Below are 24,534 nucleotides of genomic sequence, written 5' to 3'. Positions count from 1 at the left end.
GATGAGTTAGGTGTGTGACCGTTAAGAGGTTATTGCCTGTAATGGCTTTGTCCGCCGATAGCCACTTTTCTTCAGCCCAGAAGCATGGCAGAGATGCCTTTAGCAAAATGTAGAGTTGTGTTTTGTTTTCTACAATGAACAGATCATGCAAACAGATCTACAGTATATTGTCAACAGTGCTTTGAGTGATCTATCATCTCAAGCTCATTATGATTGTTTTGTTGTTAGGTAGAGGAGGCTATACTTGGTGATTTTTGAACTAATACATGGGTGGAGTCACACACACAGTTCTCTCTCTCTACTCTCTCTCTCTCACGCTCTCTCTCACTCACTCAGCAACCTACCCACCTACAAATACTGTACGTAAATAAAATCCCTCTGCCTTTATCTTCCTTTGTCTCCTCTTGGTCAGATCAATCTGGACGCACGGAGGATCAGGCTGCTGCGTCTGCCGGAGGGCAAGGCCTCTCCATCGGGGACCACCTCCAGACAGACTGTCTATGAGGTGTGCGTCTGTCCCAATGGGAAACTCTTCCTCTCACAGGCCGGAACAGGCTCCACCTGCCAGATCAGCAACAACGTCTGCCTCTAGAACACATACACACAAAAATATCTACACACACAAGCACTGAAACATACACACACATACATGTATACTGAAACACACACACACACATTGAAACACACATACACATGCTGAAACACATACACATAAAAAATACACATATAGATCATACCGACACACATGATGCACATTGTTATCAAACACACACACACACACACAGAGAGAGAGAGAGAGAGACACACACAGAGACACACACACACACAGAGAGAGAGAGAGAGAGAGAGAGAGAGCGAGAGAGAGAGAGAGAGAGACACACACACAGAGAGAGAGAGAGAGAGAGAGAGAGAGAGAGAGAGAGAGAGAGAGAGAGAGAGAGAGAGAGAGAGAGAGAGAGAGAGAGAGAGAGAGAGAGAGAGAGAGAGAGAGAGAGAGAGAGAGAGAGAGAGAGAGAGAGAGAGAGAGAGAGAGAGAGAGAGAGAGAGAGAGAGAGAGAGAGAGAGAGAGAGAGAGAGAGAGAGAGAGAGAGAGAGAGAGAGAGAGAGAGAGAGAGAGAGAGAGAGAGAGAGAGAGACACACACACACAGAGACACACACACACACAAAGTGTTCTGTCCCTCCTAACAACCCTCTGGCAGAAACTGAGAGGGATCCTCCTGCGATTTACAAAGAGACACTCAGAGTGACAATGTTCTGTTCGCTGTCCTGAAGACAATTTCAGTACCAGAATCACTAGGGTGATCACCCACATTTAGAAACCCTGCAATATCCTGCCATTTTACACTCTTTGCTTCAAGTCATCTACCACACATGTAGTGATAGAGAAGGCTCATTGCTATTTTGTTCTATGATTACATTTTTCCAGTTTGTTAGCAGTTCTAACAATATTGTCTCTTGTTTTGAAACATGAAGTGTGTGCCAATAGTGTTTTCTTTTGTGAATGATTATGATTGTCAATGTGTCAAGACTGGTAACACTTGCATATCATGTCAATTCACGTCAATGTCGACTTTATAGAATCATGAAGAGAACAACAGCAGCACAGATTTTTAACCCACACAGCTAAGGGAACATTATGGTAAACATTGAGTATATCTCAATATATACCATAGAGTATATACTGTATATATACCATAAATACCATAGAGGGCATATCTGCAAATCTGTGTATGCGACCAATAAACTTTGATTTGATTTGATGGAGATGTGATGGTCTTCATAGGTGATCACCCTACCATTTCCTCGTACTGGGACTGAACCATTGTGACCCACTCTGTTCAAAGAGGGGAAAATTGTGCCTGTGCCTTATATCAATGCACTTGTGGCAAGGAGAAGCACATCACACAGACTTTCTTTTGTTAATGAGTACATTTGATTTTTCCTTTCGGTTAAATCCGTTTTGTGTGTAGAGGATGGGAATGCAAAGATATCTCTGATTCACCCAACTGCATGCACCCACACCCTCTTTCTCCCTCTTCTTTTCTCATATTTTTTCAGTGATTTAATCCCTTTGACAAGAATATTTGGGCCAACATATTGGTAAACACATGTTTTTTTGAGATATAAGCGAGAGAGTCATTTTTTTATATAGTTTATCTGTAAATACACAATCACATCTGTGTGTGTCAAGGACATATCCTCGATAAATTGAGAATATGCTCTTTTGCAAATTAAAGATTTTATATATCATGTGTTTTTGTAAAAAAAAAAAAGATTGAATAAGTAAACATCTTGATATTCTACAGGTACGCATGTATAGTGTACAATGTTTGCCTTTTGGGAGAAGTGATATTGCTTTTTCGTTATGTTGGTCCTCTTCTTTGTGTGAACTTCTCACATGCTGAGCTCAATAGTACACATGAATACTAGCCCATTTTGTTTGGCAGTTGGGGGTGAGGTCTTTGCATTCCTCGTGTGTTGTATGGAATTTGTTCTACTAAGAGTTTTTTTTGCCTTTTATCGATTGTGTATTTGGCTCTACTTGTTCAATGATGCTCAGAGTAACCGACACACAAACCAAAAAGTGGAGGGGCCCCTACTATGACTTGATACGTAGTCATCTTGTACAGTACTCATTGAGTACTTGTCCTTAGCTCCCATACACTGAAATCCTCCTGAAGCGATCTGAAGTGAACAGTGTCTTTGTTCAAGTTTATTAGAGAGAAAATGGATGTACTCAAGTCCACTTTGCCTTGCATCGACGTCCTCTTCCTTTACTCCATTTCAATGGGGCTGTTTGCCTCAGCTTAGACCACTCGTTATTAGCGCAGCATCCCTGCTGAGGAAAGCAATACAGTCTCCAGGAGGGTTTTTACCGCTGGGTTTTTACAGCTCTGTCAATGTTGTGCTACTGTATATTCAAGAGATGTTACGTTTTGTATTGGCTCTGTAAAACGTTTTTTTTTTCTCCACATAAAAGCCGTTTATTAATTTAGATTTCAGACGCACACACTGTAAAATGCCACTGAGTATTGCTGATAGTATATAATAAACTAAATGTCAAGATGACTGAAGCATTTCACCAGGCATATTGAATTTGGTCTGTTTTATACAGTTATTGTTGTCTGAAAAGCAGATCAGTTGTCCCAAACTACAGCATTCTTATATTTCAGTGTTCTGCACCATGGAAAAGTTATGACACAGACACACACAAAGTGTACAAACCTGAGTGTGTCCAGTGCTAATTGACTAGATCAGAGGACTGTATCAACACCACTCAAATTAAGTTTAACTCCCCTTTTCCTCTTCATTATAGTGAGACAGACTTTCCAGAGTGTTTGATGTGTGTTTTGATTGGTTAGGAACTGGGCAAATGGCTGCCGTGAGCCTCATTAGTGAGTATTTGCTAAGTGCCCGGTCACTGGTTGCCTCTGCCACAACCCCAATAACAGACTAAGGATTGCAAATCATTAAAAGCGGCCCTAGTCCTCTACTACTCTCCTGTCCACTGCACATTCATGTCATTCTGACTCCAGTTATTAGATAGTCTCTGTTTGTAATTCTAAAACAACATTTCCAAACCCCAGTCCTCGAGTACCCCCAACAAACTCACCTGATTCAACTCATTGAGGGCTTGATGACTAGTTGACAAGTTGAATCAGGTGTCCATGTCCGGGGTTACAACAAAAATGTGTGCTGTTGGGGGTACTCAAGGACTGGAGTTTGGAAACAGTGCTCTAAAATATATACCCATCAATGACTCAACAGTGAACCCTTGACTGGGCCTTTCCAATGTCAAGGTTGTCTTTTATGAAGAGGAGAGTCCGATTTCAGATGCTTCCATGTAGGTTGATTGGACAGTCACTCTCATGACAGTGCTTCTGGGTACACAAACAAATAACCATTATTATGGAGGACTTCCTGTAGAATTATTCTAATGAGAGACACTGTTAATCTTTGCCTTCGTTCAAGTCTGTCTTCTGGCCTACTGAAAGAAGATAAAGGATCTTATATAGGATGGGGGACTTTAGAATCAGATTTTCCAAAAGTGCTTGATCAAACACAGTTCACACTTAGCTTCAGAAGGATTATCTAAGACCCTTTACATGTTTTGTGAGATAATTTCCCTGCAACTATAGCAGAAAAGCTAACTCAAAAGTCTCATAAGGGTCCATCATTTGACAATAGCTACAGTATGTTTCCTTTAACTGGTCCAGTGATTTTTGGTCACCATTTAGAAAGTGACAATTGCCTGCTAGGGTGTGTTTCTATTTAACTTTCTTTTTAAAGAAGTGTTTCCATTACCCATTTAGGAAAATCGCGCATTAAGAAATTGGCGACAGCCTGTATGCCCTTCCACCTATTTGTTTTATTTCTCAGGTTGCCCGCAAAAGCCAGCATGGATAGAATGCAATAATTGACTAATATTTGCCATATTCTGATGAAAAATTCTCATGTGCCAACGTATCTCCACAGTCCGTGCCATGGTGAAACTTGCACTACTGTAGATCTGAAATAATTGGATGTTGATACTTGCCAGCCAACCAGAAAAGCAAGGCAAAGTAATTCAGGAATTCTTGAAAGTCAGGACAATCATTGTCCTGTAAATCATAATTTATTCAAAAACACAGTTTCCATCATAATTTTTCCAATAAAGAAAGTTAGACAAAGAAAAATACACCCCTGTCGAACAGATAAAAATTTGTCAATCTTTAGAAAATGTATCCTATATCTGCCATTTCCATCATCACAATTTCTACTTTTTTTGCGACATTGTTGAATTAACCTGGAAATTGAAACCTTCCCAGGCTGTCTGGCAGTGGTACTCTTATAGACTAAGAGTGAAAGACATCTTCAAACATACATAGTTTCTCTGTGATGGGGATATAATTATATATATTCAATAGGCTAACCGCCAGTGGCTCAAGACACAGAATGAATTATATCAGAACTACCATTTTGTGGGTGTTCTAAACGCTAGCTACGTGTTGTCTCTCACACCTCTCCAGTTGAACGAGATCTAATGAGCTAAAAGCAGGATTTTGAGTGCCATGATTATTATATTCTAATTTGCAAAATGATGTTTTATGAATCTTTAATTCATTAAAATGGGTGTAAACACTAGTTGATTGAATGACATATTTTGCGTGTTTCTGAGATATTTAGTTGAACAATTTTTCTGAGCTGAGTGTAAGTGCATTCTTGTGTAATTTAATTTGTTTTAGTTCTTAGCTTAACAAGCATGTGTGACGTCATGTCTTGAGGCGATTTTGAACAGCATTACATGTGAAAGGAGCACAAAATGTTGATGAGGTTATGAGGACAAAACGACACTCACAATCAATAATTTTTTCACTTTGTACCTTGCTTTGGGTTTGACATTAGGGGCCATTCTCTCATGTGTCTGAAAATAGTGTGCAGCTTGTCATTTCGAACGAGACATTGGTTACCTACCCTCTATTCAATCAAAAGAGGATGCTTATTTCATATTTTAAGATACAGATGTGATATAACGCTTTCAGGAGTGATAGCTGTGTCATCCGTGCTCGAGTATGAGGTATTCATTTAGTTCACATACATTTATTTAGTCCTCTTTGAGAAGATTCAATTACGATTAAAACACATTTTTGCAAAGGCTGAGAATTCATTGTAACATTTTGTTCTCGTTTTTTGTTTGTTTGTTTTCACCATGATGTAAATGAAGAAGATCCTCGCACATTCTATGCAAAACAAATGGATATAGACAGCATTGTAATAATGCGAATACGTGTCAGTTAACTATCTTACATTTATTATACTTTCTGTATACAGTTTGTATTTATGAATTGAGTTGCAATCTAAAATGTATCAATAAACTTATTAAAAAAATAATTGCTTCATTTGTGTGCATATTCACTCTTCTGTCCGTCAGATAATTGTTCTACGTAATCTCCCCACGCTGTGACGGGGGGAGAATATAAGAGTACATGGCCATTAAGGCCTGATTTTTCTTCAAGATGTTCAAACGTTCATAATGAACAGTAGGTTCAAATAATAAATCACAGTGGTTATGGAGGGTGCAACAGATCAGCACCTCAGGAGTAAATGTCAGTTGGCTTTTCATAACCGAGCATAGCATGTCTGGTGAACAGGTCAGTGTTCCATAGCCGCAGGCAGAACAGTTGAAACTGGGTCAGCAGCACGACCAGCCAGGAGTTATCAGTCCAGGTAGTCCTTAGGCAGTTAGACAAAATGGTTGTCATATGATGTGCCAATCTGAATGATTCTCTTGTGCCATTTAAGTAAAGAGCACCATCACCTTGTATTCATGACAAAAATGCGCCCTTTGAAGGGTGTACCAATCACTTCTAAATAAACAGAAACACTGTTTCACAGTCATTTATTTGAGGACACGTATGAATATATAACACATAATCTGGAACAACATGTAAAATACTATTGTTTATGATTTTTTAAACATACTGTACTTTAATAATAGGCTATAGTTATATGGGTGCAATTGAAGTATTTTGTGTGTAATCTCTGCTTTGCCTTGCCCCATTGAATAACATTTATTTCTTATAGCCTAACTATTCTCTCTTTCTTTTACAATTTAAACACATTTAGCACAGACAATATAATTGTTGTGGTAGTCTTAGGAAAACCATTTTCATTATCACAGTGGCACCTCCAAGTGTCACTCAGACCTTCTGTGAGAAAAGTATCTGGCATTGAATTTGGAAGTAGTAGTTGTACATGTTTTAACCCCATCATCTCCTGCTTCCAGACATTTCACAACCTAGATTACAAGGGTTGGATTTGCACTAACTAAGTTTCAATATGTCCAAATTGTGTTTAGTTTTTTTTAATCCTAATTGAACATTGTATGTGTACGTATATTACTGTAAATGTTGATCACATTCCATGTGTATGATCATGTATTTTGATGCAGTGAATGTTAATATTGTGAAACTATGTCATACATTTTTTACCTCCTGTTTCAGGAAGTGATGTAACTGAGTACTGCCCCTATATATACAGTTGAAGTCGGAAGTTTACATACACCTTAGTCAAATACATTTAAACTCAGTTTTTCACAATTCCTGACATTTAATCCAAGTAAAAATTCCCTGTCTTAGGTCAGTTAGGATCACCACTTTATTTTAAGAATGTGAAATGTCAGAATAACAGTAGAACGAATGATTTATTTCAGCTTTTATATTTTTCATCACATTCCCAGTGGGTCAGAAGTTTACATACACTCAATTAGTATTTGGTAGCATTGCCTTTAAATTGTTTAACATGGGTCAAACGTTTCTGGTAGCCTTCCACAAGCTTCCCACAATAGGTTGGGTGAATTTTGGCCCATTCCTCCTGACAGAGCTGGTGTAACTGAGTCAGGTTTGTAGGCCTCCTTGCTCGCACACGCTTTTTCAGTTCTGCCCACAAATTTTCTATAGGATTGAGATCAGGGCTTTGTGATGGCCACTCCAATACCTTGACTTTGTTGTCCTTAAGCCAGTTTGCCACAACTTTGGCAGTATGTTTGTGGTCATTGTCCATTTGGAAGACCAATTTGCGACCAAGCTTTAACTTCCTGACTGATGTCTTGAGATGTTGCTTCAATATATCCACATACATTTCTTCCCTCATGATGTCATCTATTTTGTGAAGTGCACCAGTCCCTCCTGCAGCAAAGCACCCCCACAACATCCCAACCGTGCTTCACAAGGTCCTTTGCTGTTGTTCTGGGATTGATTTGCACTTTTCGCACCAAAGTACGTTCATCTCTAGGAGACAGAATGTGTCTCCTTCCTGAGCGGTATGATGGCTGCGTGGTCCCATGGTGTTTATACTTGCGTACTATTGTTTGTACAGATGAACGTGGTACCTTCAGGCATTTGGAAATTGCTTCCAAAGATGAACCAGACTTGTGGAGGTCTACAATTTTTTGCTGTGTCTGAGGTAGCGGTCCTGCTGCTGGGTTGTTGCCCTCCTACGGCCTCCTCCACGTCTCCTGATGTACTGGCCTGTCTCCTGGTAGCGCCTCCATGCTCTGGACACTACGCTGACAGACACAGCAAACCTTCTTGCCACAGCTCGCATTGATGTGCCATCCTGGATGAGCTGCACTACCTGAGCCACTTGTGTGGGTTGTAGACTCCGTCTCATGCTACCATTAGAGTGAAAGCACCGCCAGCATTCAAAAGTGGCCAAAACATAGGAACTGAGAAGTGGTCTGTGGTCACCACCTGCAGAACCACTCTTTTATTGGGGGTGTCTTGCTAATTGCCTATAATTTCCACCTTTTTTCTATTCCATTTGCACAACAGCATGTGAAATTTATTGTCAATCAGTGTTGCTTCCTAAGTGGACAGTTTGATTTCACAGAAGTGTGATTGACTTGGAGTTACATTGTGTTGTTTAAGTGTTCCCTTTATTTTTTTGAGCAGTGTACATTGTGACATTTAAACTGTATTTTTGTTTACATTTGCAAACATAGGTTTACATATAACCAATTGTATACAAGGATGTACCCTTATTCTCTTGGGACATTCATTGGGTCCTCTTCATCTGCAGACAGGGTTTAACAGCTCTGTATCTGAGATCAGAAAACATCACAAAGAAACAGGCTTCATTATGCTCAAATTAGACAGCACTGAATATTATGTTGCTATATCTTTCTGTCCTCATAGTTTCCCTCGCTAGGGACTCGAAATGGAGTATATTTTCAATACTTTATTTAAATAGACAAGTCAGTTAAGAACAACTTCTTATTTTACAATGACGGCCTACCTCAGCCAAACCCTCCCCTAACCCGGACAATGCTGGGCCAATTGTGCGCACAATTTCAAACCTCTTTGGGCGCATGAACTGCTAGCGGGACACCTACAACAACATCCGGTGAAATTGCAGAGCGTGAAATTCAAAATACAAAAATTGTAATATTAAACATTCATGAAAATACATCAATCATTTAAAAGTTTAACTTCTTGTTAATCCAACCGCGTTGTCAGATTTCAGAAAGCGCCCCACACCAAAATATTTTTCAACCAGCACAGGCATCACAAAATCACAAATAGCGATGAAATAAATCACTTACCTTTGAAGATCTTCCTCTGTTTGCAATCCCAAGGGTCCCAGCTACACAATGAATGATAGTTTTGTTCGATAACGTCCTTCTTTATATCCAAAAAAGTCAGTTTAGTTGGCGCCAATGATCTCAGTAATCCACTCATTCAACATGCACACAAACAAATCCAAAAAGTTACCGGTAAAGATCGTCCAAACAACTCAAACGCTGTTTCTAATTAATCCTCAGGTACTCTAATATCTACATAAATGATCATATTTAAGAGGGAGAATAGTATGTTCAATAGGGAAGATAATTAACAAAGAGCGCACACCTCATTCACGCGCCAACAAGACTACTTTCTAATGAGAGACACCTTGTAGTTTTTCCAACTACTTGCTAATTTAAAAAAAAACAAGCCTAAAACCCTTTCTAAAGACTGTTGCAATCTGGGTCCTATCTATTTGTATTTAGCCCATAGCCTAGCACTGAAATGGCCTGTGAACTCAAAAAAAGACATTTCCGGATGTATTATCCTCGGGTTTCTGCCTGCCATATCAGTTCTGTTATACTCACAGACATTATTTTAACAGTGTTTTCTATCCAATGCTACCAAGTATATGCAAATCCTAGCTTCTGGGACTGAGTAACAGGCAGTTTACTTTGGGCACGTCAGTCATCTGAAAATCCAAACAAAAACCAGTCTCCAAAACAGGTTAATTAATTTAGATAGCTATACAGTTTGTAAAGTTAGGTAGCTAGGTACAGTTGAAGTGGAAGTTTACATAAACGAGTTTTAATGACTCCAACCTAAGTGTATCAACCACTCCACAAATTTCTTGTTAACAAACTATAGTTTTGGCAAGTCGGTTAGGACATCTACTTTGTGCATGAAAAGTTGTTTTTCCAAGAATTGTTTACAGACAGATTATTTCACTTATAATTCACTGTATCACAATTCCAGTGGGTCAGAAGTTTACATACACTAAGTTGACTGTGTCTTTAAACATCTTGGAAAATTCCATAAAATGATGTCATGGCTTAAGAAGCTTCTGATAGGCTAATTGACATCATTTGAGCCAATTGGAGGTGTACCTGTGGATGTATTTCAAGGCCTACCTTCAAACTCAATGCCTCTTTGCTTAACATCATGGGAAAATCAAAAGAAATCAGCCAAGTCCTCTGAATTATCTTTTTAGACCTCCACAAGTCTGGTTCATCCTTGGGAGCAATTTCAAAATGCCTGAAGGTACCACGTTCATGTGTACAAACAATAGTACAAAAATATAAACACCATGGGACCACACAGCCGTCATAGAATGCGTCTCCTTCCTGAGTGTGTCTCCTAGAGATGAACGTACTTTGTTGTGAAAAGTGCAAATCAATCCCAGAACAACATGCTGGAGGAAGCAGGTACAAAAGTATCTATATCCACAGTAAAACAAGTCCTATATTGACATAACTTGAATGACCACTCAGCAAGGAAGAAGTCACTGCTCAAATAATGCCATAAAAAAGCCAGACTACGGTTTGCAACTGCACATGGGGACAAAGATCATACTTTTTGGAGAAATGTCCTCTGGTCTGATGAAACAAAAATAGAACTGTTTGGCCATAATGACCATCGTTATGTTTGGAGGAAAAAGGGGGATGCTTGCAAGCCGAAGAACACCATCCCAACTGTGAGGCACGGGGGTGGCAGCATCATGTTGTGGGGGTGCTTTGCTGCAGGAGGGACTGGTGCACTTCACAAAATAGATGACATCATGAGGCAGGAAAATTATGTGATTTATTGAAGCAACATCTCAAGACATCAGTCAGGAAGTTAAAGCTTGGTCGCAAATGGGTCTTCCAAATGGACAATGACCACAAGCATACTTCCAAAGTTGTGGCAAAATGGCTTAAGGACAACAAAGTCATGGTATTGGAGTGGCCATTACAAAGCCCTGACCCCAAACTATAGAAAATTTGTGGGCAGAATTGAAAAGGTGTGTGCGAGCAAGGTGGCCTACAAACCTGACTCAGTTACACCAGCAAAATCCAGCCAACTTATTGAGGAAAGCTTGTGAAAGGCTACCTGAAATGTTTGACCTAAGTGAAACAATTTAAAGGCAATGCTACCAAATACTAATTGAGCGTATGTAAACTTCTGACCCACTGGGATTGTGATGAAAGAAATAAAAGCTGAAATAGATCCTTCTCTCCACTATTATTCTGACATCTCACATTCTTAAAATGAAGTGGTGATCCTAACTGACCTAAGACAGGGAATTTTTACTATGATTAAATGTCAGGAAGTTTGAAAAACTGAGTTTAAATGTATTTGACTAAGGTGTATGTAAACTTCCGACTTCAACTGTAAGATTAAGTTAGATGTTCATTTGAGTTAGCCTGCACACAAACGTTAAGTTACAGTAGCTATTTTACCCCCAACATAGGACACCCCCTTTCTTCAGACACTCTCTAGTGGTTGGAAGACTAAATCGCCTCAAACTCAAAACTGGAAAATAACGGTAAGTTTTGCGACTAAATACACCCTTTAGCTAGCTGACCACCAATTGTCATTACAATTTGTCAGTTACGTTAGATTATGGAAGTTTTCATAAAAGTTACATATGTAGTCGTTTTGTGGGACACGCTGTATATTGTAAAATTTGACTGCACTAACAGACCACACATAATTTAATATGTGTGGTCTGTAAGTGCAGTTTTTAACCTATGACTTATAGCTAACGGATTTGCTAATGTTGCTAGCTTAGTTGCTAAATGTTGATAGAACTGCTTAGTGACCAAAAAGGAAAGAAATTGTAAGTATTAGATTATACGAAAACAGATGAATGTTGTCAAGCTTTACCGTATCAAAATTGTAGTCATCTGACAGGGGTGTTTTGCGTAATCTGCAAAAATGTATTTTTTACTTTGAACCATGATCTTTTTTACATCTATCACTGCCCTTATGAAAAAAGATTGCAGTCAGAGTGCAGTATAACTGCAGTACAATTCAGTATAACTTCAGTTAGAGTGCAGTTTAACCTTTCCGCTAGCGGAACACCCACAACATTCCGCTGAAAAGGCACCGCGCGAAATTCAAAAATATTTTTTTGAAATATTTAACTTTCACACATTAACAAGTCCAATACAGCAAATGAAAGATAAACATCTTGTGAATAAAGCCAACGTGTCCGATTTTTAAAATGTTTTACAGCGAAAACACAACATATATTTATGTTAGCTCACCACCAAATCCAAAAAAGCACAGACATTTTTTCACAGCAAATATAGCTTTCACAAAACCCACAAATAGAGATAAAATGAATCACTAACCTTTGAACATCTTCATCAGATGAGTCATATGACATCATGTTACACAATACATTTATGTTTTGTTCGATAATGTGCATATATATATATTTAAAAAATCGCAGTTTACATTGGTGCGTTACGTGCAGTAATGTTTTGATTCCAAAACATCCGGTGATTTTGCAGAAATACTCATAATAAACATTGATAAAAGATGCAAGTGTTATTCACAAAATTAAAGATAAACTTATCCTCTATGCAACCGCTGTGTCAGATTTCAAAATAAACTTTACGGAAAAAGAATAATCTGAGAACGGCGCTCAGAGCACAATCCAGCCAAAGAAATAGTCGCCATTTTGGCGTCAACAGAAGCTACAAAAACACTATAAATATGCACTTACCTTCGAATAACTTCATCAAAAGGCACTTCCAGGATTCCCAGTTCGACAATAAATGACTGAAAAGTTCCATAAAGCCCATCATTTAGCCACTTGTTGTTAGCATGTTCAGCCCACGAATCCATTTTCATGACGCACGAGCAATCCCTCCAGACAAAAACTCAAAAAGTTTCGTTACAGGTCGTAGAAACAAGTCAAATGATGTATGCAATCCATATTTAGGATGTGTTTAACATTAATCGTCAATAAGGATCCAACCGGAGAATTTCATTGTCTGAGGAAAGAGCATTGGAACGAGAGCACTCTCTCTCGCTCGCGCGCAAAATGAGACTGAGAATTTCTGAAGACCACTCAGTAAAATAGCTCCTGAGCCCCTCCTTTATAGTAGAATCATATAACCAAAATCTAAAGACGGTGACATCTAGTGGAAGCCCTAGGAACTGTTTGCTTATCCATAACTATATGGGTTATCATTTGGCACTGTTTTGAAAATCGAGTTCTCACTTCCTGTTTGGAAGTCTTCTCAGGTTTTTGTCTGCCAAATGAGTTCTGTTCTACTTAAAGAAAGTCAAGAGGAAGCAGTGGTGTGAGGTGGATATGTTCCATACCATGAAGGACTGCGGGGCAGGGATGGCTATCCGCCAAGCTGCCAAGGATTGGCATCTTTTGTACTTTAGGAGATTACCAGGTGTATGTGAATTTTATCTGCTAATAACAGTTTTCTTTTCTTATTCTCCAAGGTGCATGGTGTACCTCAGCAGACTCTGGTGGACAGGCTGAGTGGCCGGGTGACCCGTGGTTGTCGCAATGGACCACCCACATTTCTTGCATCAGAGGATGAAAATTCTCTGGTGCAGTACTGTATCTACTGGGCCAGCCATGGGTTCCCCTTCACCAGACAGAAGCTGATGAAATACGCAGACAAAATATTCAGGTATTTGGTGTTCTATGTGTTTATGTAGAATGCTGGACTAACTGTTCTCAATGTGGGTGATGTAAATGTGGCTGTGCATGGTGATGCCAAAATAAACATTTTCATCCTGGATGGACAATTTTATATTCAAATTAAATCAAATCAAAATGTATTTGTCATGTGCGTCGAATACAACAGGTGTAGACCTTAGTGAAATGCTTACTTACAGGCTCTAACCAATAGTGCAAAAAAGGTATTAGGTGAACAATAGGTAGGTATAGAAATAAAACAAAAGTAAAAAGACAGGCTATAAAAGTAGCGAGGCTACATACAGGCTCCGGTTAGTCAGGCTGATTGAGGTAGTATGTACATGTAGATATGGTTAAAGTGACTATGCATATATGATGAACCGAAAGTAGCAGTACCGTAAAAGAGGGTGGGACACAATGCAGATAGTCCGGGTAGCCATTTGATTACCTGTTATCTTATCTTATGGCTTGGGGGTAAACACTGTTGAGAAGCCTTTTTGTCCTAGACTTGGCACTCCGGTACCGCTTGTCATGTGGTAGTAGAGAGAACAGCCTATGACTGGGGTAGCTGGGGTCTTTGACAATTTTTAGGGCCTTCCTCTGACACCGCCTGGTGTAGAGGTCCTGGATGGCAGGCAGCTTAGCCCCAGTGATGTACTGTACCGTACGCACTACCCTCTGTAGTGCCTTGCGGTCGGAGGCCGAGCAATTGCCGTACCAGGCAGTGATGCAACCAGTCAGGATGCTCTCGATGTAGCAGCTGTAGAACCTTTTGAGGATCTCAGGACCAATGCCAATTATTTTTAGTTTCCTGAGGGGGAATAGGCTTTGTCGTGCCCTATTCTTGACTGTGTTGGTGTGTTTGGACCATTCTAGTTTGTTGTTGATGTGGACACCAAAGAACTTGAAGCTCTCAACCTCCTCCACTACAGCCCCGTCGATGAGAATGGGGGCGTGCTCGGTCCTCCTTTTCCTATAGTTCACAATCATCTCCTAAGTCTTGGTTACGTTGAGGGATAGGTTGTTAATCTGGCACCACCCGGGCCAGGTCTCTGACCTCCTCTCTATAGGCTGTCTCGTCGTTGTCGGTGATCAGGCCTACCACTGTTGTGTCGTCTGCAAACTTAATGATGGTGTTGGAGTCGTCTGAGCATGCACCCCTGGGGAGCTCCAGTGTTGAGGATCAGCATGGCAGATGTGTTGCTACCTACCCTCACCACCTGGGGGTGGCCCGTCAGGTAGTCCAGGATCCAGTTGCAGAGGGAGGTGTTTAGTCCCAGGATTCTTAGCTTGGTGATGAGCTTTGAGGGTAATATAGTGTTGAACGCTGAGCTGTAATCAATGAATAGCATTCTCACATAAGTGTTCCTTTAGTCCAGGTGGGAAATGGCAGTGTGGAGTGCAATAGAGATTGCATCATCTGTGGATCTGTTTGGGCAGTATGCAAATTGGAGTGGGTCTAGGGGTTTCTGGGATAATGGTGTTGATGTGAGCCATTACCAGCCTTTCAAAGCACTTCATGGCTACGGACGTGAGTGCTACGGGTCTGTAGTCATTTAGGCAGGTTGCCTTTGTGTTCTTGGGCACAGGGACTATGGTGGTCTGCTTGAAACATGTTGGTATTACAGACTCAATCAGGGACATGTTGAAAATGTCAGAGAAGACACCTGCCAGTTGGTCAGCACATGCCCGGAGCACACGTTCTGGTAATCCATCTGGCCCCGCAGCCTTGTGTATGTGCACCTGTTTAAAGATCTTACTCACGTCGGCTACGGACAGCGTGATCACACAGTCGTCCGGAACAGCTGAGGCTCTCATGCATGCCTCAGTGTTGCTTGCCTCGAAGCGAGCATAGAAGTGATTTAGCTCATCTGGTAGGCTCGTGTCACTGTGTAGCTCGCGGCTGTGCTTCCCTTTGTAGTCTATAATAGTTTGCAAGCCCTGCCACATAAGATGAGCGTCAGAGCCGATGTAGTGTGATTCAATCTTACCCCTGTATTGCCGCTTTGCCTATTTGATGGTTCGTCACAGGGCAATGCATGATTTCTTGTAAGCTTCCGGATTAGAGTCCCGCACCTTGAAAGAGGCAGCTCTACCCTTTAGCTCAGTGCGAATGTTGCCTGTAATCCATGGCTTCTGGTTGAAGTATGTACGTACTGTCACTGTGGGGACGACGTCCTCGATGCACTTATTGATAAAGCCAGTGACTGATGTGGTGTACTCCTCAATGCCATCGGACAAATCCTGGAACATATTCCAAGTCTGTGCTTGCAACACAATCCCATAGCTTAGCATCTACTTCATCTGACCAATTTTTTATTGACCGTGTCACTGGTGCTTCCTGCTTTAGTTTTTGCTTGTAAGCAGGAATCAGGAGGATAGAATTATAGTCAGATTTGCCAAATGGAGGGCAAGAGAGAGCTATGTACGTTTCTCTGTGTGTGGAGTAAAGGTGGTCTAGAGTTTTTTTTCCCCCTCTGGTCGCACATTTAACATGCTGGTAGAAATGAGGTAAAACGGATTTAAGTTTCCCTGCATTAAAGTCCACCGCCACTAGGAGCGCCACCTCTGGATGAGCGTTTTCCTGTTTGTTTATAGCCGTTGACAGCTCATTGAGTGCGGTCTTAGTGCCAGCATCAGTTTGTGGTGGTAAATAGACAGCTACGAAGAACATAGATGAGAACTCTCTTCGTAGATAGTGTGGTCTACAGCTTATCTGTCACGAATACTACCGAAGGTGACTCCCCTTCCCGTTCGGGTGGCGCTCGGCGGTCGTCGTCGCCGGTCTACTAGCTGCCACCGATCCCTTTTTCCTTTTCGTTTATGTATGTCTAATTGGTTTCACCTGTTTCTTGTTGGGGTTTTGGGAGGAGTACTATTTAGGTTAGTTTCGCCCGCTAGTGTTTGTGCGGGCTTATTTCGTGTGTTCATGTTACGTTCGGGTGTGGATTATTTGTTGGTGGGTTTTCGCTGTCCAGTTCATATTTTAAACAGTGGTCTGTGGGTAGTGTTTTACGCCTGTGTTTTGGCGTCACCCCTTTGTACCTGTTCCTGTGTTCTATGGACATTGAAGCGTTTTGTTCCCGTAAAACTTTTGCTCTCTCTGCGCCTGACTCTACACCCATCATTCACCTGACGTTACAGAAGCCCGCACCTCCAATGGAGTCAGCAGGAGCAGCGACCACCCCTCTCCCCACGATGGAGGAGAGAGTCCTGCATCATACGTCCATCCTACATCGCATTGGTTCGGCAATGGATCAGATGATGGAGAGGATGGATCGTTGGGAGAGGAGTGGTCTCCCTACTACCCCACCTACCCTCCCACCATCAACATTACCATCTCCTCCAGCGGGAGCCGGTGCCAGCGTCCTGCGCATCACGCCTCCGAGGGAGTACGATGGAGCAGCGGCCGGGTGCCAGGGATTTCTACTTCAACTTGATCTCTACCTGGCCACCATTCGGCCTGCTCCCTCGGATGAGGAGAGCGTGAGTGTCCTCGTTTCCTGCCTGTCGGGTAGGGCCCTGGAGTGGGCCAACGCCGTATGGAATGGACCCGACTCAGCGAGGGGTCACTACCTGGAGTTCACCCGCCGCTTCCGGGCTGTATTTGATCATCCCCCGGATGGCCGAGCGGCGGGTGAGAGGTTGTTCCATCTCCGGCAGGGGACGAGGAGCGCGCAGGATTTTGCGCTGGATTTCCGTACCTTGGCTGCTGGAGCAGGGTGGAACGACAGGGCCCTGATAGACCACTACAGGTGTAGCCTAAGGGAGGACGTCCGCAGAGAGCTGGCTTGTCGGGACGCTACGCTCAGCTTGGATGAGCTAATCGACATGTCAATCCGGCTAGACCATCTGCTGGCTGCTCGCGGACGTTCTGAGAGGGTCCTGTCAGTTCCACCTCCTGCCCCCCCCGCTCCCATTCCTATGGAGCTAGGAGGGGCTGCGTCTAGGGAGACCGGAGGAGGAGGCTCCTCCTGTACCCATTGTGGCCGGAGAGGGCACACTTCCGGTCGGTGCTGGAGGAGTCCATCTGGGAGTCGAGAGGGCAGGCAGAACACTCCTCGGTCACCTCAGGTGAGTCAGCACCACACTCTCCCAGAGCTTCCTGTTGGTCACATGTTTTTGTTAATTTGTTTCCTTAAATTTTTCCCCTCTCTCCAGCATAAGGCGCTAGTCGATTCAGGCGCAGCTGGGAACTTTATAGATCACGGACTCGCTCAGAGGTTGAGGATTCCGTTAGTTAAGGTAGAACCCCCCTTCCCTGTGCACTCCTTAGATAGTCGACCATTAGGGTCAGGGCTGGTCAGGGAGGCCACGATTCCGTTGGAGATGATTACGCAGGGGAATCATAAGGAGCGGATTAGTCTGTTCCTTATCGATTCACCTGCGTTCCCAGTGGTGCTGGGGATTCCCTGGCTGGCCATTCACAATCCTAAGATTTCGTGGAGACAGGGAGCTCTCCAGGGGTGGTCTGATGAGTGTTCAGGCAGGTGTGTAGGAGTTTCCATCGGTGCGACAACGGTGGAGAGTCCAGACCAGGTTTCCACCGTGCGCATTCCCGCTGAATATGCCGATTTGGCAATCGCTTTCAGTAAAAAGAAGGCGACCCAATTACCACCCCATCGACAGGGGGATTGCGTGATAAACCTCCAGGTAAACGCTGCACTCCCCAGGAGTCACGTGTATCCGTTGTCCCAAGAGGAGACGTTGGCTATGGAGACATACATCACGGAGGCTCTGGGACAGGGGTACATTCGGCCCTCCATGTCACCCGCCTCCTCGAGTTTCTTTTTTGTGAAGAAAAAGGAGGGTGGTTTACGTCCATGTATTGATTATCGAGGTCTAAATTCCATCACAGTGGGTTTTAGTTACCCACTACCTCTCATCGCTACGGCGGTGGAATCATTTCACGGGGCGCGATTCTTCACAAAATTGGACCTCAGGAGCGCATATAATCTGGTGCGTATTCGGGAGGGAGATGAGTGGAAAACCGCGTTTAGTACCACATCTGGCCATTATGAGTATCTCGTCATGCCGTACGGGTTGAAGAATGCTCCAGCCATCTTTCAATCCTTTGTTGATGAGATTCTCAGAGACCTGCACGGACAGGGTGTAGTGGTGTATATTGACGACATCTTGATCTACTCCGCTACACGCGCCGAGCATGTGTCTCTGGTGCGCAAGGTTCTTGGGCGACTGCTGGAGCATGACCTGTACGTGAAGGCGGAGAAATGTGAGTTTTCCAAACGAGCCGTTTCCTTCCTGGGTTATCGCATTTCCACCTCGGGGATGGTAATGGAGGATGACCGCGTAAAAGCCGTGCGTAATTGGCCGACTCCGACCACGGTAAAGGAGGTGCAGCGGTTCTTAGGGTTTGCCAATTACTACCGGAGGTTTATCCGGGGTTTTGGTCAGGTGGCGGCCCCTATTACCTCACTGCTGAAGGGGGGCCCGGTGCGCTTGCAGTGGTCCGCAGAGGCGGAGAGAGCTTTTTGTCGTTTGAAGGCGCTGTTCACCGACGCGCCAGTGTTGGCGCATCCTGACCCCTCTTTGGCGTTCATAGTTGAGGTGGACGCATCCGAGGCTGGGGTCGGGGCTGTGCTCTCCCAGCGCTCGGGTACGCCACCGAAGCTCCGCCCCTGTGCTTTTTTTTCGAAGAAGCTCGGGCCAGCGGAGCGGAATTATGATGTGGGGGACAGGGAGTTGTTGGCCATGGTCAAGGCTCTGAAGGTGTGGAGACACTGGCTTGAGGGGGCTAAGCACCCTTTTCTCATCTGGACCGACCACCAGAATCTGGAGTATATCCGATCAGCTAGGAGACTGAATCCTCGTCAGGCAAGGTGGGCCATGTTCTTTGCCCGTTTTCGTTTTACGATTTCGTATCGACCAGGTTCCCTCAATACTAAGGCCGACGCGCTGTCCCGACTATACGACTCTGATGACCGGTCCATCGATCCTACTCCCATCATTCCGGCAGCTAAGCTGGTGGCACCGGTAGTATGGGAGGTGGACACGGACATCGAGCGGGCACTAAGGGCGGAACCTGCGCCTCCACAGTGCCCGGAGGGTCGTAGGTATGTGCCGCTCGCTGTTCGTGATCAATTGATTCGATGGGCTCATAGTCTACCCTCGTCAGGTCACCCGGGTATTTCAAGGACAGTGCGAAGTCTTCGAGGGAAGTACTGGTGGCCTACCTTGGTGAGAGATGTGCCATTCTATGTCTCCTCCTGTTCGGTGTGCGCTCAGAGTAAGGCTCCTAGACATTTGCCACGAGGGAAATTACAACCCCTCCCCGTTCCACAACGGCCGTGGTCCCAACTATCGGTGGATTTCCTTACTGATCTTCCTTTGTCTCAGGGGAACACCACGATCCTGGTCGTTGTGGATCGGTTCTCTAAGTCCTGCCGTCTTATCCCGTTGCCCGGTCTCCCTACGGCCCTGCAGACTGCGGAGGCACTATTTACCCATGTCTTCCGGCACTACGGGGTGCCCGAGGATATCGTTTCTGATCGGGGTCCCCAGTTCACGTCCAGAGTATGGAAGGCGTTTATGGAGCATCTGGGGGTCTCGGTCAGCCTTACCTCGGGGTATCACCCGGAGAGTAATGGGCAGGTGGAGAGAGTGAACCAGGAGGTGGGTAGGTTTCTGCGGTCGTATTGCCAGGACCGGCCAGGGGAGTGGTCAAGATACATCCCCTGGGCAGAGATTGCCCAGAACTCACTCAGCCACTCCTCTACTAACATGTCACCATTTGAGTGTGTGTTGGGGTACCAGCCGGTTCTGGCACCATGGCATCAGAACCAGACCGAAGCTCCTGCGGTGGAGGAGTGGGTGCAGCGCTCTAAGGAGACCTGGAGAGCCGTCCAGGAGTCTTTGCGTCAGGCGAGTGGACGGCAGAAGAAGAGCGCTGACCGTCACCGCAGTGAGGCCCCCGTGTTTGCACCGGGGGACAGGGTCTGGCTCTCGACCCGAAACCTGCCCCTCCGCCTGCCCTGCCGGAAGCTGGGTCCGCAGTGTGTAGGGCCATTTAAAGTCCTGAGGAGAATAAACGAGGTGTGTTATCGATTGTTACTTCCTTCGTATTATCGTATTAACCCCTCGTTTCATGTGTCTCTCCTCAGGCCGGTGGTAGCTGGTCCCATGCAGGAAGGTGAGGTTCCGGAGGTCCCTCCGCCCCCTCTGGACATAGAGGGGTCCCCGGCGTACACGATAAGGTCCATACTGGACTCCAGACGCCGGGTGAGGGGCCTGCAGTACCTCGTGGACTGGGAGGGGTACGGGCCGGAGGAGAGGTGCTGGGTCCCGGTGGGGGATATATTGGATCCAGATCTACTAAGGGAATTCCATCGCCTTCATCCGGATCGCCCTGCACCTCGCCTCCGGGGTCGTCCCCGACGCCGGTGTCGGCGCGCTGCGGGGGCCGCGCGTCAGGAGGGGGGTACTGTCACGAATACTACCGAAGGTGACTCCCCTTCCCGTTCGGGTGGCGCTCGGCGGTCGTCGTCGCCGGTCTACTAGCTGCCACCGATCCCTTTTTCCTTTTCGTTTATGTATGTCTAATTGGTTTCACCTGTTTCTTGTTGGGGTTTTGGGAGGAGTACTATTTAGGTTAGTTTCGCCCGCTAGTGTTTGTGCGGGCTTATTTCGTGTGTTCATGTTACGTTCGGGTGTGGATTATTTGTTGGTGGGTTTTCGCTGTCCAGTTCATATTTTAAACAGTGGTCTGTGGGTAGTGTTTTACGCCTGTGTTTTGGCGTCACCCCTTTGTACCTGTTCCTGTGTTCTATGGACATTAAAGCGTTTTGTTCCCGTAAAACTTTTGCTCTCTCTGCGCCTGACTCTACACCCATCATTCACCTGACGTTACATTATCATGAGATACTCTACCTCAGGCGAGCAAAACTGCGAGACTTCCTTAGATATCGTGCACCAGCTGTTGTATACAAATATACATAGACCGCCACCCCTTGTCTTACCAGAGGCTGCTGTTCTATCCTGCCGATACAGTGTGTAACCCGCCAGCTGTATGTTATTCATGTCGTCGTTCAGCCACGCCTCAGTGAAACATAAGATATTACAGTTTTTGATGTCCTGTTGGTAGGATATACGTGCTTGTAGTTCGTCAACTTTATTATCCAGCGAATGGCACTCTAGTACCGATGGTAAAGGCAGATTTGCCACTCTTTGTTGAATCCTTACAAGGCACCCCGATCTCCGTCCCTGATATCTCCGTCTTGTTCCTGCGAATGACGTGGATGAGGGCCTCGTCGGGTGTCTGGAGTAAATCCCTCTCGTTCTGACTCATTAAAGAAAAATTATTAATCCAGTTCAAGGTGAGTAATCGTTGTTCTAATGTCCAGTAGCTCTTTTCGGTCATAAGAGACTGTAGCAGCAACATTATGTACAAAATGAGTTACAAACAATGCAAAAAAATAAATAAAATAGCACGGTTGGTTAAAAGCCCATTAAACGTCAGCCATCCCCTCCGGTGCCATTGAACGCCGAAGGGTCCTGTTGAATACTGTCTCGGTCCCTACTGGGTCCCAGCACTGCCTCTCCTGGAAGCACCGCCTCCCTACGACCATAGGAGGACCCTCAGCCCTTGCTCCAGTCCCAGCCCTAGAAGAGCACCCCCTAATATTGTATTTGTTTTTTATTGAACCTTTATTTAACTAGGCAAGTCAGTTAAGAACAAATTCTTATTTACAATGACGGCCTACCCCGGCCAAACCCAGACGACGCTGGGTCAATTGTGCGTCGCCCTATGGTACTCCCAATCACGGCCGGATGTGATATAGCCTGGATAGTGGGTGGGGGGTGGGGGGGGCTGATAGTGAAGGACCTGGGGACAGACCGATACAGAAGACTCCCTGTGGTCGCCGCATGCCTCACCAGGGAGGAATACACGTGCCAGTGGAAGGAGAGGGGTGAGAAAGGAAAGCAAAGAAAAAGAGGGTCGGGTTGCCTCAGAACACAGGACATGAGAGGGCTGCCATGGATGAGACCAATGCCATCGCCTCTGCTGGACCCCCCACTGGAACCACTCCTCACAGCTGCATCACCACCGCCAGTGCCTCCCAGTGTGAAACTCCTGTAGGAGCCTCCGGAGCCCGCAGCTGCAGAAAAAGGCCATGTGCCTGCTCTCTCAGCCACACCATCGTCAGCCTCTCAGCCCCACCACTACAAACATCTGCTCCTCCAACTCATCGTCAGTGGTTTCGTCTACCACCACCACGGTGCACACATCACCCCCCTGTCTGTCACCACCAAAGCGGCCTCCTCTGGACCAACCGCCTACTCCTTCTACCCTGGTAACATCACCACAGCAGCCTCGTGTGGTGTTCCTGCCCCCAGCAATTCGAATACAGCCACCTCCACAGGTAAACACATGTTGAAGTATGAAAAAGATTACTGTTTGTTATGTGTTTTATAGAACTGCAATGTGAAGCTGGATTTGAAGCTTGCTTTTATTGTGATTTCTGTGATAATATAGGGATGGAGGTTGATGTAATTATTTGTTTTGTTTGTTTTCATATGCAATTATTTATTTGTAAAAAAAAGACATGTCTAAAATAATATATATATTTATTCAACCCATCTTGTGTATTTCTCCTTTACTTTCCAAGTGTATCTCTGCAACACAAACTCCAAAAGAGTTTATTGTTTTTGTCAATGCACATCACTGAAATTAAAGTTTTATTTGATTTAAATTATTCATGCTAATTTATATTTTAGTATTAAACTATTAGCTACTTTCTCAAAACATAAGATTAATCTGTAAAACAAATTATGAGACATTATTTGCTTAAAACACTGAAAAATAAAAATGTTTAAGTCCACAGGATGGCGAACCGGGCTACGCAATTAAAAGTTGGAAGGCTAGCCACCTAGTCAACTATCTGATAAACACACAAAATTTAACGGATATATCTTGCAATTGAACAAAATAATAAGGTGGCCAATGACTGGGGATAGTATGCCGATACTATGGGATGTATGTTTTAGCTAAACCACTTGTCAAAAAGCTAATAAAAGTAGCATTTCAACTGAAATATCAAACATTCTAATTGATAACCTGTTAGCTAACATTTTTACGACACCAAGAAATGGATGGCTTGATCACATGATAACACTATTGACGGTAATATATTTCTTAAACGCTGTTGAATATGCCGATAATACAGGGTTCCACGCTAGCAAGCAAGATTGTTTTTCATCACTTTCAAAGTATATTTACTTACTTTAAGAGGTTCTCCCACTCCATTTTTTGTGTCCTTAGAAAAACAGAATAATGTTTTCAGTGGTAGTAAAACGCAGCCAGCCATGTAGACGATTGGAGGACAAACAGGGCAAAGTTCTAGCAGACTGACTTTGGTCTTTCATCATGCCGCCTGGCGTGGTTGCTAAGTGATTTGTGACGCAACTGCAACCCCTACTGTATATAGACCAATAAGAAAAAAGAGTTCCAAACCTCTCTGCCAGTAACAGCTAGTTTTAATTTTCCCCTCCCCACTCAGACCTCTCCCAGACAGTCCTAGCTAAGTTATTGCTTGAGAAATTGCTCTTAGCTAAGACAATTACAGTAAAGTACTTATTGTTACCCAGAAATGATTAGGTATTTAGATAAAAATGGCTGCATTGGACCTTTAACACCAGTTAAAGAGCATCTCTCAGCATGAGTCAATTAAACACTTCCAAGGGGACAAGTGACAGTAAATGTTAAGTGGTTTTGTCTCTCACATAGTATACATTGGTGCAAAGTGGACTGAGAGAAATTACTGTACATTGACTAGGTGCTCCAACCAAGTGTCTAGGTTCTTGAATAGTTTAAAACTGCCATA

The 24,534-nt window shown here is 44.0% G+C and overlaps 1 protein-coding gene across 2 annotated transcripts in view; it reads left to right on the top strand.

The window, feature by feature from the left end:
- The window catches only part of LOC139532056 (delta-sarcoglycan-like), a 303,224-nt gene extending 298,089 nt beyond the window's left edge, over positions 1-5,135 (top strand). For both annotated transcript variants that reach the window (XM_071329183.1, XM_071329173.1), the window contains exon 8: positions 413-5,135. In XM_071329183.1, the coding sequence (XP_071185284.1) occupies positions 413-592 (180 nt within the window). In that variant the 3' untranslated portion in view covers positions 593-5,135. The remainder of the gene's footprint in view (positions 1-412) is intronic.
- The last annotated feature ends 19,399 nt before the right edge of the window (positions 5,136-24,534 follow it).

The sequence above is a fragment of the Salvelinus alpinus genome, chromosome 1 (assembly GCF_045679555.1).
Source record: "Salvelinus alpinus chromosome 1, SLU_Salpinus.1, whole genome shotgun sequence".
Taxonomy (NCBI): Eukaryota; Metazoa; Chordata; class Actinopteri; order Salmoniformes; family Salmonidae; genus Salvelinus; species Salvelinus alpinus.
This window is presented reverse-complemented; position numbering and strand designations above follow the sequence as displayed.